Source organism: Oncorhynchus mykiss, chromosome 22 (genome assembly GCF_057628025.1).
Source record: "Oncorhynchus mykiss isolate SJ-2025 chromosome 22, ASM5762802v1, whole genome shotgun sequence".
Taxonomy (NCBI): Eukaryota; Metazoa; Chordata; class Actinopteri; order Salmoniformes; family Salmonidae; genus Oncorhynchus; species Oncorhynchus mykiss.
The window spans coordinates 11,912,424-11,925,864 of NC_143043.1; the positions used below are offsets into that span (position 1 = coordinate 11,912,424).

The following is a 13,441-nucleotide window of genomic DNA, read 5'->3' on the forward strand; positions in this document are numbered from 1 at the left end:
TGTGAGGAAAATGATTTGAAGAGTTATGAAAATACCATATGTGCCTTGTTGTCTCCACCTGGAAACATTCCAACCCAAGAATTCCCGGAGGGGCTAAAATGAATTCTATATTTGACGATGACACGTGAGCGTGTTGTTTCTGTTATTAGAACTGTAGCGCTGTGTGTGAATGTGTGTGTGTGTGTATGTGTGTGTGTGATCATGGGTGCTTGCATTGCCAAACAGCTCATTCATATGCCACTTTTAGGGCAGCCATAAGAACATTGTTAGCGTCAGTGTGACAAGCATTATGTTGCTCCTCTGTCTTGCTGTCAATTCAATCCCCACATAATTATACCCCCAGGCTCACGGCATGGAACTGTGTGCGTGTGCTGATGAAGGAGACACACGGAGAGGAGACAACCAGTGAGGGACAGATCAATCTCTAGAAACAAAGGAAGAGTGTTTTATTATGTTCATGTGTGAAGCAGCCAGTTGTGCTGTCAGCGGAGAGCTGCATTAAAATGTCCTCAGACCAGTAAATCGTATGATTTCATAGGGGAGGGTACAGTTTGAGGCCATAGCAAAGAACAAAGGCATTTCAGAGGAGTGAGTGTGAGTGAGTGTGAGTGAGTGTGTGTGTGTGTGTGTGTGTGCGCCTGTGTGTTTGTGTCCATTCCACTCTATTCCAAAATGTAACCCTCCCCCATACCTTAACCTGCTAGATACAATAGTCGACTCCTGATAAATGCAATGGTTTGGGACTGTCTTAAATGCACTAAAGAGGAACATGCGCATATCCAGAGTAAGGCAAAATGATGTTTTTGAACTGTGACTGGTGAGCAGCACAAGCCGTACCAGTTCCCTTTCTCAAAGTATCTAACCCCTTGTATTGAAATGGCATCATTAATAAAGTAGTACTACTTACGGAGAGCAAAACCTGTCAGTAATCATGAACTCTGGCATGATAATAATATGAATAGTTTCAACATCAACAGCAACCATGCTGTCGGTTGCACAGAGTATTTAACATAAGCATTGACAGACCCTTTCCCTTTAGAGAGCATATGCTACTCCACAAAATGGCTTCGCATCAACAGAATGTCCCTCCGGATACTCCACTCTGCTGCCTCTCTGCTGCCGGTCATTTTGTAAGAGTCTATCCTCTGAGAGTCATGTTTTACACAGATAGATGAAAGGCTGGGTTTGAGTGTGCTAAATGTTTATGGTCTGCCTAGGAGACGGGGCTCCGGTGCAGTTAAAAACAGTTAATACACATACAGCATATATTGTAGGATACATTGCCTGTTCTGTCCCATGCTGCTTTTAAAGGCCCAGTGCAGTCCAAAATGTAGTTTTCCCTGTGTTTCATATCATATTGTACAACAGCTGTTGAAACTAACACTGTAGAAGTGTGAAAAAAGGTTATCAGTGTTATTTCCTGAAAAAATAAAATACAATCTACAATCTATCAGCGTTTTTGCCTGGATAGGAGTTTGGGCTTTCCATGGTGACATCACCATGCAGTAAATTGTTTAATAGACCAACATCAAAGAAAGTTCCAAACCTCTCTGCCAATAACAGTTTCCCCCTCTCCACTCAGACCACCCTCAGACAGTCCTAGCAAAATTCTTGCTTGCGAAATAGTTTTTGCTAAAAAGCTATTTTTGATCATTTTAATGTAAATCTGTTACAGTAAGGTACTTAATTGTTAACCAAAAAATGATTTGATATTGATATGAAAATGGCTGATTTGGGCCTTTAATGACATTTGTTGTTGTATTGTTGGGAACTGGTAGGTTTTAATGACGTTGGCACCATATCTTTATTGATGCCTGTAATGATGGGTGACTGGTGAGAGTGTGTGTGTGTAGTAAGAGAGGGGATGTGTGTGTGGATGTGAGTGTGTGCTTATGTGTTGTTTTTGCCTGTAATGAGTGGTGAGAGGTTGGCTGAAACCCAAAAAGCAGTTAGTTGTTTATGGTCTAAATTTATGGGAGGGAATGGAGGGTTGCTTGGGATGCGGGGGAATCACATCTACCCCGGATGGATTAGCAGAAATTACTCTTTCAGGGAACCTTGAGGAACTGATTGTTCTGCTTGTTCTAGACACACAGAATTGGGGATCAGGGATCCTAATTGGTCATCGGTTGGGGACTGAGCCACTGGAAGAGGAATAGGAACCCAGGTCTCAGTCTTGCAGTTGGATCCAGACTGACAGGTAGGGAATTTAGGATTTAAAAAAAAGCAGTTTGACAAAGAGTCAAATTAAAGTTCTCATGACTGACTTCTCAGTCAGGCCTAGAAACACAAGTAGAACCATGAAATTGTACATGGGGTTCCTCAATGGTTCTTAAATCCCCCTCCCCTCCCCAATATCCCTTTTCCTAAAGTCCAGGGCTCCTCTCCTTGTACATTTATGGTCAGATAGCAGTTGGGGCACTGGAGTCGTTATCGCCAACAGCCATGATGGTTCTATATGTGTCCATGGGTTGGGCCTAGACTCACAGGTTTTAGAGTTCCATAGGGTACTAAGGGTTCCACTACTTGCAGATGACGGCCAGCGGAGATGTTAGGGCATTTGAATCATCATACAGGGACAAAAACACTGTCCTGTTCCATTGGTCAGGTCTAGGGTTCTACAAAGGTGTGGGTTCTTCAAGTTCTCGAGTTCTAAGATTCCACTCCTTACAGCTGCAGACTCACAGGGGTAGAAACTCTCAAAGAGCCGGTTCTAGCATTTCTAGAGTTCTAAAGTGTTCTAAAATGTTATTTTCTCTGCTCAGCTGCACTCCTCACAGTTGCAGGCAAGGATGTAGCGGTAGGTGGCGGTGATGCGTGTCCCTCCGGCACAGCGGAGCCTCACAGCCTTCAGCTTGGAGGTGTGGGGCCTGCAGCAGGAACAGGTGCTCTTAAAGGGCTGCTTCAACACTGAACTGAAGGAGATGAGAGGGTCGGAGCGGGACGTGTGGCTGCAGTGGCCCTCACACCGAGCCAGCAAAACCATCTGGATAGGAGGAGAGGAGAGGGGAGGAGGAGAGGAAAGGGGAAGATAGTAGGAGTGAGGGGAGAGGGGAGAAAACATACACTTAAAGGGAGTTTAGAAAACAATAAAGTTATGTTATCCTGTTCAAGGAGCTGATGTCTATATACTATAGTTTGTGTCACAGTCAGGCTTTGTATTCTCTACTGTAATCTACAGCCTGTAGTATAACTCCCAGTCTGTGGCCTTGTGCCTGCTGTGATAGGAGTCAGGCTGGAAAGCTCAGGGTTAGTCACACGCACATGCACATGCACATGCACGCGCACACACACACACACACACACACACACACACACACACACACCACACGCACGTACGTAAATCACATGAGTAACCTCGCCTGAGACTACCTGAGCTCTCAGCAGGCTAACAGCAGTGACACAGTATCATAGCCCTAATGAGTGATCTTGTTAATTACTAATGATTCAGGACTCCATCCTTTCCGTGTGTTTGTCTGTCAGAAGAACACCACGCTGCAGAACATGGCTGACCCTTTTCTTTGTGTTCTAATGATCCTCATCTAGAGGTGATGGCCACTTTCCATTGCACACACACACACACACACACACACAAACACACATACACACACACACACACATTGCTGTCGTGTCCGCAAGTGGACTCCTGTGTCATGTTCCCTGTCAGCTGCCTCGTGTCGCCACCGATGTCACCGTCTCTTACAATAGCTCATCTGGGGCCAGGGGATATGGATATCTTTCTGTCTCTCGTTCTCTCTCTCTGTTTCTCTCTCTCTGTCTTTCTCTCCCTCTGGATTTAGCCTGTCTGTGGATAGGGGATATGACACACACACACTTGCCGGCGACGACTGCAAGGGAGTTAGCAGCCACTTTAGGAAGGTGTCCTCATTACAATAGCTGAGGACTAGACAGTGAGCTTTAGGGTTTTAGGTATTTTCACAGAGAGAGGTTGGAAGCCTTTGTGTCTGTTTGGAGGGGGGAGAAGAGGGGAGAATGGGCAGAGGAGGATGGAGATTCAGAAGACCATGGTAAGTTTACAGCTGGGCTGCAGATCAAGGCTCCTTCCCCTTGCAAAAACCTTCCAACTTCCCAGTCAAACTTACTTAGGCACTGTTGCATACTGTGCATTCGGAAAGTATTCAGACCCCTTCCTATTTTCATTTTTGTATTAACATTTTTGTCCTCATCAATCTACACACAATACCCTATAATAACAAAGCAAAAACAGGTTTTTAGAAATGTTTGCAAATTTATTTAAAAAAATAAAAAAACAGAAATACCTTATTTACAAAAGTATTCAGACCCTTCGCTATGAGACTCGAAATTGAGCTCAGGAGCATCCTGTTTCCATTGATCATCCTTGAGATGTTTCTACAACTTGATCGGAGTCCACCTGTGGTAAATTGAATTGATTGGACATGATTTGGAAAGGCACACGCCTGTCTATATAAGGTCCCACAGTTGACAGTGCATGTTAGAGCAAAAACCAAGTCATGAGGTCAAAGGAATTGTCCGTAGACTTCCGAGACAGGATTGTTTTGCTGCACAGATCTAGGAAAGGGTACCCAAACATTTCTGCAGCATTGAAGGTCCCCAAGAACACAGTGTCCTCCATCATTCTTAAATGGAAGAAGTTTGGAACCACAAGACTCTTCCTAAAACTGGCTGCCCGGCCAAACTGAGCAATCGTGGGAGAAGGGCCTTGGTCAGGGAGGTGACCAAGAACCTGATGGTCACTCTGAGCGAGCTCCAGAGTTCCTCTGTGGAGATGGGAGTCTAGTCAGGATCGAGGGAAAGATGAACGGAGCAAAGTAGAGAGAGATCCTTGATGAAAACCTGCTCCAGAGCGCTCAGGACCTCAGACAACGACCCTAAGCACACAGCCAAGACAACACAGAAGAGGCTTCGGAACAAGTCTCTGAATGTCCTTGAGTGGCCCAGCCAGAGCCCGGACTTGAACCCGATTGAACATCTCTGAAGAAAACTGTGCAGCGACGCTCCCCATCCAACCTGACAAAACTTGAGAGGATCTGCAGAGAAGAATGGGAGAAACTCGTTGTAGCGTCCTACCCAAGAAGACTCGAGGCTGTAACCGCTGCCAAAAGGTGCTTCAACAAAGTACTGAGTGAAGTGTCTGAATACTTATATAAATGTGATATTTCCTTTTTTTATTTTGAATACATTTGCAAAAAAATTCAAAAAACCTGGTTTTGCTTTGTCATTATGGTGTATTGTGTGTATTGTGTGTACATTGACTGAACCCCCCCCCCCCCATTTTAATCCATTTCAGAATAAGGCTGTAACGTAACACGTGTAAAAAGTCAAGGGGTCTGAATACTTTCCGAATGCACTGTAGATGTGGGACAGAGAGAGGTCCTCCTCCACAAACAGTCCCCTAGGAACCCCTGTGTCACCCAGCCCTAAGCCCAACAAGGGATCACTTACGCTCATTAACAGCAGGAACTGTCACTATCACTCACTCCTCACTCCTCACTACAGATCCTCAGTGTCAAACCATGGACTGCATGTTGTATAGTCCACATGCCTTATACCTCAGAAAGGGAGCAGAAAACTCCATCATATGTTACTCAGCACCTGTTTGCCACACTCTTTTTCTCGCTTCTCTCTGTCTCCCTTACTCATTTTCTCTTTCCCTCTCCACCCCTCTTCTTTCTATCTTTCTATTCTTTGTTTCTATTAGACCTCTCTCTCTCACCTCTCTATTTGTCACTGTCTCCGTATCTCTCTTTCTGTCTCTCTCTCCCTTCTCTCTGTCTCTATCTCTCCCCCTCTCTCTTTATCTCTGCCTTCCCCCTTCACCCTCTCAATTTCAATTCAATTCAAAGGGATTTACTGGCGTGGGAAACGTATGTTTACATTGTCAAAGCAAGTGAAATAGACAAAAGTTAAATAACCAATCAGAAAGTAAACATTACACAAAAATGTTTCAAAAGAATAGAGACATTTCAAATGTTATGAGCTTGTCAATGACCTTGACACCTTGAAAAGCTCATTTCCTGATGATGGCTCGCCACTCTTCGTACTTGGCAATTTCCACCTCCCGACTTCAGCCTTCAATTCATTTCTAACCAACTCTCTCTTTCCCCACCTTTCCCCTTTTGACTTCACCCTTTCCCGGTTCTCTCCCACCCACAAGGCAGGCAATACTCTTGACCTCATCATTACCAGAGGCTGTCCGCCTACTAATCTCACTGCAACCCCCCTCCAGGTCTCTGATCACTACTTTGTTTCCTTTTATGTCTCCATTTCCTCCAACCCTAACCACTCAGCCTCTACCCAGAGGGTCAAGTGCCATCGCAATCTTTGCTCTCTCTCTCCTACACTACTCTCTCCTCTTCTATCCTATCATCTCTCACTTCTGCTAAATCTTTCTCCCTCCTGTCTCCTGATTCTGTCTCTTCAACCCTACTCTCCTTCATTTTCACATCCTATGACTTGCGCTGTCTCATTTCTTCCTGGAAAGCTCGGCCCTCCCATCCTGCTCCGTGGCTGAGTGTCTAAGCTAAAATGGAGGAAAACTAAACTTCCGGAGGACCTAACATCCTTCCACTCCCTCCTCTCTACCTTCTCTTCCTTTGTATCCCCTGCTAAAGCCAATTTCTATCAGTTACTCTCATAACTGGTATCCCCAGGGCTCGGTTCTAGGCCCTCTCCTCTTCTCTCTATACACCAAGTCACTCGGCTCTGTCATATTGGTTTCTCTTATCATTGTTATGCAGATGACACTCAACTACTTTTCTCATTCCCCCTTCTGACACCCAGATGTCGACACGTATCTCTGCGTGACAGCTCAGCTTGGATGTCGGCCCAGACCTTACAGTTATAGGGGGCATGAGGTTATATGATTTCCTGCTGTGGCCACCCTTTCCCTCCGTAGCCACCCTTTCCTGCTGTGGCCACCCTTTCCCTCTGTGGCCACCCTTTCCTGCTGTGGCCACCCCTTCCCTCTGTAGCCACCCTTTCCTGTTGTAGCCACCCTTTCCTGCTGTAGCCACCCTTTCCTGCTGTAGCCACCCTTTCCTGCTTTGGCCACCCTTTCCTGCTGTGGCCACCCTTTCCCTCCGTAGCCACCCTTTCCTGCTGTGGCCACCCCTTCCCTCTGTAGCCACCCTTTCCTGCTGTAGCCACCCTTTCCTGCTGTAGCCACCCTTTCCTGCTTTGGCCACCCTTTCCTGCTGTGGCCACCCTTTCCTGCTGTGGCCACCCTTTCCTGCTGTGGCCACCCTTTCCCTCTGTAGCCACCCTTTCCTGCTGTGCCCCCCCCTGCCCCTGCCTGGTCTGGTCTAGGTGAGTCATGCTTCTATTGTGTGTGAGGTGTTTGATGTGGGCCACACTGCAGACATTTGCTACTCTCTCTGTGGGGGCTCATTTTCATTTTGGCCTAGATGAGACTGCACTTATTGAACAGACTGCATTTATCTACCTCTGCCAGGGGTCACTGAGAGAGAGAGAGAGAGAGAGAGAGAGAGAGAGAGGAGAGAGAGAGAGAGAGAGAGAGAGAGAGAGAGAGAGAGAGAGAGAGAGAGAGAGAGAGAGAGAGAGAGAGAGAGAGAGAGAGAGAGAGAGAGAGAGAGAGAGAGAGAGAGAGAGAGAGAGAGAGAGAGAGAGAGAGAGAGAGAGAGAGAGAGAGAGAGCTATTTGCACATCGTTACAACACTGTAGATAGACATAATATGACATTTGAAATGTCTTTATTCTTTTTTGAACTTCTGTTACTTTAGTTTATTATCCACTTGCTTTGGCAATGTTAACATATGTTTCCCATGCCAATAAAGCTCTTAAATTGAAATTGAATTGAATTGAGAGATTTAGATAAATACATAGACAGTGAACAATAAATGAGAGAGAGAGAGAGAGAGAGGGAAATACCCACTCGTTAGAGAGAGCAGACAGACTTTTGGCTGTGTTTTCCCTGTCTGTAGTCCCAGGGGTCTGGTTTGGAGGTTTGAAGCAGATTTCTGTTCTGATATTTATCATGTAAAACATCCTGTAAAACCTCTGGACTGGCGCTGTTATCTAAAACAGCTTGTTAGCAGGAACACTGGGGATGAATGACAGGATTGGCTTACAGTGTGTGTGTGTGTGTGTGTGTGTGTGTGTGTGTGTGTGTGTGTGTGTGTGCGTGTGCGTGTGCGTGTGCGTGTGCGTGTGCGTGTGCGTGTGCGTGTGCGTGGGTGTGTGTGTGTGTGTGTGTGTGTGTGTGCGCCCACACGTATGTTTTGACTTACAGGGAGATCTGACCTCCTTTATCATTATGTATCTGCTCGTGTATCCTTGTCTGTGTATGAGAGAGCGTGTGTGTGCACATGCTAGTGTGTTTGTGTGCACATTCGGCCAGCTTACCTTGGAGTTACACTTGTAGATGGGGTGTGTGATGGTCTCTACGAAGTGATGCCTCATACAGCGGTCTGGGTCTGTGTCTCCCAGGTGTGTGCTGTGTCCGTTCTCTGCCTTACTGCTGCTGGCATGCACTACCACCAATAGGGGGCAGAAAACCAGCAACAGCACCAGCCCTGAGGAGGGAGAGAGGGGGGCTGAGGGGCGCATACTGGGGCCAGGGAGTGCTGGGGTGGGTGGGACAGGAGTTAGGGAGTAGTGGGGTAAAGTCCAAGAGGCACGGAGGAACTTTAGAGGTGACACAAAGAGGGAGAAAGAGGGACACCCTCTGTCTTTCTCTCTGTCCACTGATTTTTTTTGTTCTGTTTGTCCGTTTGTCTCTCTTCTCGCTGGGACTTTTCTTTCTTTTCTTCTTCTCCTGTTCTCTTTACTGACGTGAAAAAGTGAGGCTGTCCCTTGTCCTAATGTCTCTAATGGAATTGGCGTGGAGCTCCTAGCCCAATGTGCTGCTGCAGTCTGGTCTGTGGGTCCTCACACCGGACCATATCGCCTGTCTGTGTGTCTGGATCTGGGGATAGAGGGAAATAATAAAGGGAGGGTAGATGGGTCAACTCTATTGTTTAAAGCACCTTACATATTTCACCTCTAATCGAGGAGTGATTTAGACCTGGGACACCAGGTGAGTGGAATCCCTGACTGATCAGTGGTATGAATCAATCTATTAACTGAGGAGAGAGAAAATCATAAGAGCTCTGAACCTTGAGTTACGGTATAAATATGCCCACGTTGCACGTTGCTCCTCATAGACTATGCAGGGGATGTTTCCGAACATATGTGATTTGGTTCATACAAATGTTACAGTAGCTATCTGTTTTGTTGTGGGATATGGTTGGATCTGAATTCATTTCACAGCTATTTGTGTTTTCAGATCCTTTCTAGTCTTTGAAGAAATTCCGCTCCCACAGACCTTGTCTGGTAAAACTCATATTGCTTCGTTTTTGTTGTTGATGTAATATTGCCCGTTGTAATAAGGCATTTCCACTAAGCATCTGACATTACAGCCTTATTCTAAAATTGATTCAACTGTTTTTTTCCTCATCAATTTTCACACAATGCCCCATAATGACAAAGGAAAAACAGGTTTTTATGAATTGTTGCTAATTTATTAAAAAAAAAAAAAAAAATACTGGAAAAAGGGAAGGGGTCTGAATACTTTCCGAATGCACTGTGTGTGTGTGTGTGTGTGTGTGTCTGTGTGTATATTAGAGCCAGTTTCATCATAATGCTTGATGTTTTTTTGCGACTGCAAAATATATATGCAAATATATATATATATAAACACTACTGGTCAAAAGTTTTAGAACACCTACTCATTCAAGGGTTTTTCTTTATTTTTACTATTAATAGTGAAGACATTAAAACTATGAAATAACACATATGGAATCACAAAGTAACCAAAGAAGTGTTCATGATGGAATGGAATGCATTTTAATGAACAGGTGTGCCTTCTTAAAAATTAATTTGAGGAATTTCTTTCAACTTAATGCTTTTGAGTCAATCAGTGTTGTGACAAGGTAGGGGTGGTATACAGAAGATAGCCCTATTTGGTAAAATACCATGTCTATATTATTTCAAGAACAGCTCAAATAAGCAAAGAGTCCATCATTATTCAAGATATAAAGGTCAGTCAATACAGAACATTTCAATACATTTTAAAGTTTCTTCAAGTGCAGTCGCAAAAACCATCAAGCGCTATGATGAAACTGGCTCTCATGAGGACATGATTCCATATGTGTTATTTCATCGTTTTGATGTCTTCACTATTATTTTACAACGTAGGAAATTGTCAAAAAGAAAGAAAAACCCTTGAGTAGGTGTGTCCAAACGTCTGACTGGTTTGTGTGGCCTTTTAATATGGGATGTTGTTTATGTGATTGCTGCAAAAAGATTTGCCTCTTGAGGATGTTAAAGTTTTCTGAATCAGAATTGGATGATGATGATGAGGATGATGACGACTACGATAATAGCTATGATAACTATGACAATAATGTTAACTATGATAACCATGACAACTATGACAACGATGACAGTGATTACACCAGTTGCTATGCCAGCCAGGTATGTGTGATATTAAAATAACTGTGATAAACAACTGTGAAGGCTGGCTGTCTGAGAGGTAGAGCCAGGCTGCCAGTGCTCCCCTCAGTAAGAACAGATTGTGATGTCTGCTGTGCTGTATAAACCATGTAGCAGCACATGTTACTGGCCAGCTAAACATCTTAGGGAGTATTTATTTTAACAGGACAACTGATACTTCTATTCCTAACAGGAGGAATTCTAAAGTTTTTAATGATTCCCTCTAGAAAGAAAAACACTGGGATGGAGGAATGGAGGAATGGAAGGAGGGATGGAAGGAGGGATGGAAGGTTTTAATTGAACTTAATGCATTCTGGGATTTTGGTACAAATGAGGAAACCCTGGCAGAGTTGTTTAGAAACAAAGAAGAATGCTAAAGAGGGACTTTTGGCATAATACAGGGTATTGTTTTGTTATAAATTATAATTTCCTCTTTTGGAGCATGCCAAACCCTACTCTGGAGTTCTGTTACTGAGAGAGTCTCAGGGAAGTGAGCCACGGCCCGCACACACGCACACCCACCCACCCACGCACGCACGCACACACACACACACACACACACACACACACACACACACACACACACACACACACACACACACACACAAACACCCCACCTCAACATGCACCACTCCCATCCCCAACACACACCACCCCTGCCTCTCACGAAGCCTATTAGCAAAGCTGCCCCAGCCAATGGAACTGGCCAACACTCTCAACACCAATGCCTTTGTCAGGAGAACCATAAAAAGCAACGTATCTCGGGGTAAGAAAATAAAAACATGAATACAAATGAAAATATGTAGCATCTCTGGCGGTGGCTTTGCGGTCATGAGAGAATTTGTTTTAACGAGAAGTCATTCCTGGTGGGGAGGAAAGGGTCTGGCTAGAGGCTGTTTGTGCTTGTATTGGGTTAACTCTCTGTGTAATAAAACAACTGAGTCCTCAGTGTGTGTGTATTGGGTTAACTCTCTGTGTAATAAAACAACTGAGTCCTCAGTGTGTGTGTATTGGGTTAACTCTCTGTGTAATAAAATAACTGAGTCCTCAGTGTGTGTGTATTGGGTTAACTCTCTGTGTAATAAAACAACTGAGTCCTCAGTGTGTGTGTATTGGGTTAACTCTCTGTGTAATAAAATAACTGAGTCCTCAGTGTGTGTGTATTGGGTTAACTCTCTGTGTAATAAAATAACTGAGTCCTCAGTGTGTGTGTATTGGGTTAACTCTCTGTGTAATAAAACAACTGAGTTCTCAGTGTGTGTGTGTCTGTGTGTGTGTGTCTGTATTGGTAGTCAACCCATGCATCACACACCCACGTGCTCCTGGCTATAGGACCCCCTCTGTCATGCACAGCACACACACACCAACACACACACATGCATGAACGCTTGCAGGCATAAACACACACACACACACACACACACACACACACACACACACACACACACACACACACACACACACACACACACACACACACACACACACACACACACACACACACACACACACACACACACACACAGTCAGTGAAGCTGACACAGGATCTGGCAACAACACAGATGCCTGTGACGGGTCCTCTGTCGCCAACATCATATCCTCACTGACGTATTGGCACACACACGATAAAACACACTCGGACGGACGGACGGACAGACACCTGGACGGACAGACAGGCAGTGAGGACAGACAGACAGGCAGTGAGGACAGACAGACACAGACATTAGCCGTGTCAGGAAGCGTCCCCACCCTGTACCTTGGTTCACCTGCCCCACGCTTCCTGCTGATCTGTTCAGCAGCTCCTGGCCCACCACCGCTAAAGGCTAATAGACATAACATGACCTGATACTATATACACAACCACACACACACACACACACACCTTGTTTATGCTGGACTGCCATCCTCATTTTGTCCCCGTTCAGTTCACATTGGGTCAACCCTCAGTATTTTTATGTCTGAATGTCTCTCCCTTTCTCACTCTCTTCTTCTCTTTCCACTGCTTTCCTACTTTGCTGTCCCCTGTACCCCTGTACCCCTGTACCCTTTGACAGAAATGCAGCTAAACAAAACATCCCTCATATAGCGTTGGGTGTCATTGCCTGTTAGCTGCCAATACTCCTCTCCGTAGACAAAACTCATTCACCAGCAATAAACAGGCAACCTCACGCACCGTAATTGACATTGACAAGCCTCTTAGATCCCACTTAGTCTATCTGTGATTGCCAGTCTTATGAGCTTAGTGATCTAGTGACATCAACACATTGTCTCGCAGGGCAGCTAGCGCAGCTAAGACTGGGGGCTTCCAGAACAATATCAGGAGAATGAAGGGCAGGTGTGTGTGTCTATGTGTGTGTGCACATGCACTTGCAAGGGGAACCTTAAATTCCTGAGAATAATGGTTGGGATGAGGAACAAGTGTGTCTGAGTATGTGTGTCTGTGTGTGTGTGTCTGACTCCCCTTAATTGGGGGAGTTGTTTGAGGGCAGAGGGCCCGAGAGGGGTAGACTGTGGTCCTCTCCCCCAACTACCCCACACCTGCCCAGGACCTGCCCAGATTCATATAACACTGGGTCTACACAAACAACAAGCTGTACCCTCTTCTCTTCACTGCTATTGATACTACGTAATTCCCAACAAGGTCTCATGGTGTGACTTCAATATTCAACATTTGTCCAAGGGTGGGGGGGTGGGGTTGGGGGAGAGGACCACAGGGATAAACATCAGATTTCTGCGGTTAAGTTTAGGCATTCATTCTGAATGGTTAAGAGTGAGGGTTAAGGATTAGGATAGGGTACTTAAAAAAGGTGAGTGCCTAGAACTGGGACCCTCTGGGCCTCTCTGGGCCAGAGCTCGCGGCTTACGGTGGGCTGATGGACAGTAACAGTGTGTGTCACTTCTCCATTCACCTCTCATCACACCAAACATCTACATTGGCAGTCGAATC

At 45.3% G+C, this 13,441-nt stretch overlaps 1 protein-coding gene across 1 annotated transcript in view; it reads right to left on the minus strand.

Annotated features, from left to right (window-relative positions):
* Nucleotides 1–425: 425 nt before the first annotated feature.
* ndp (norrin cystine knot growth factor NDP) overlaps nucleotides 426–13,441 on the minus strand; it is a 20,581-nt gene continuing 7,565 nt past the window's right edge. Inside the window, exons 2-3 of the mRNA XM_036958690.2 lie at nucleotides 8,365–8,926; nucleotides 426–2,986 (exon numbers count right to left, since the gene is read on the minus strand). Coding sequence (XP_036814585.1) covers nucleotides 2,762–2,986; nucleotides 8,365–8,568 — 429 coding nt within the window. The 5' untranslated portion in view covers nucleotides 8,569–8,926 and the 3' untranslated portion in view covers nucleotides 426–2,761. The remainder of the gene's footprint in view (nucleotides 2,987–8,364; nucleotides 8,927–13,441) is intronic.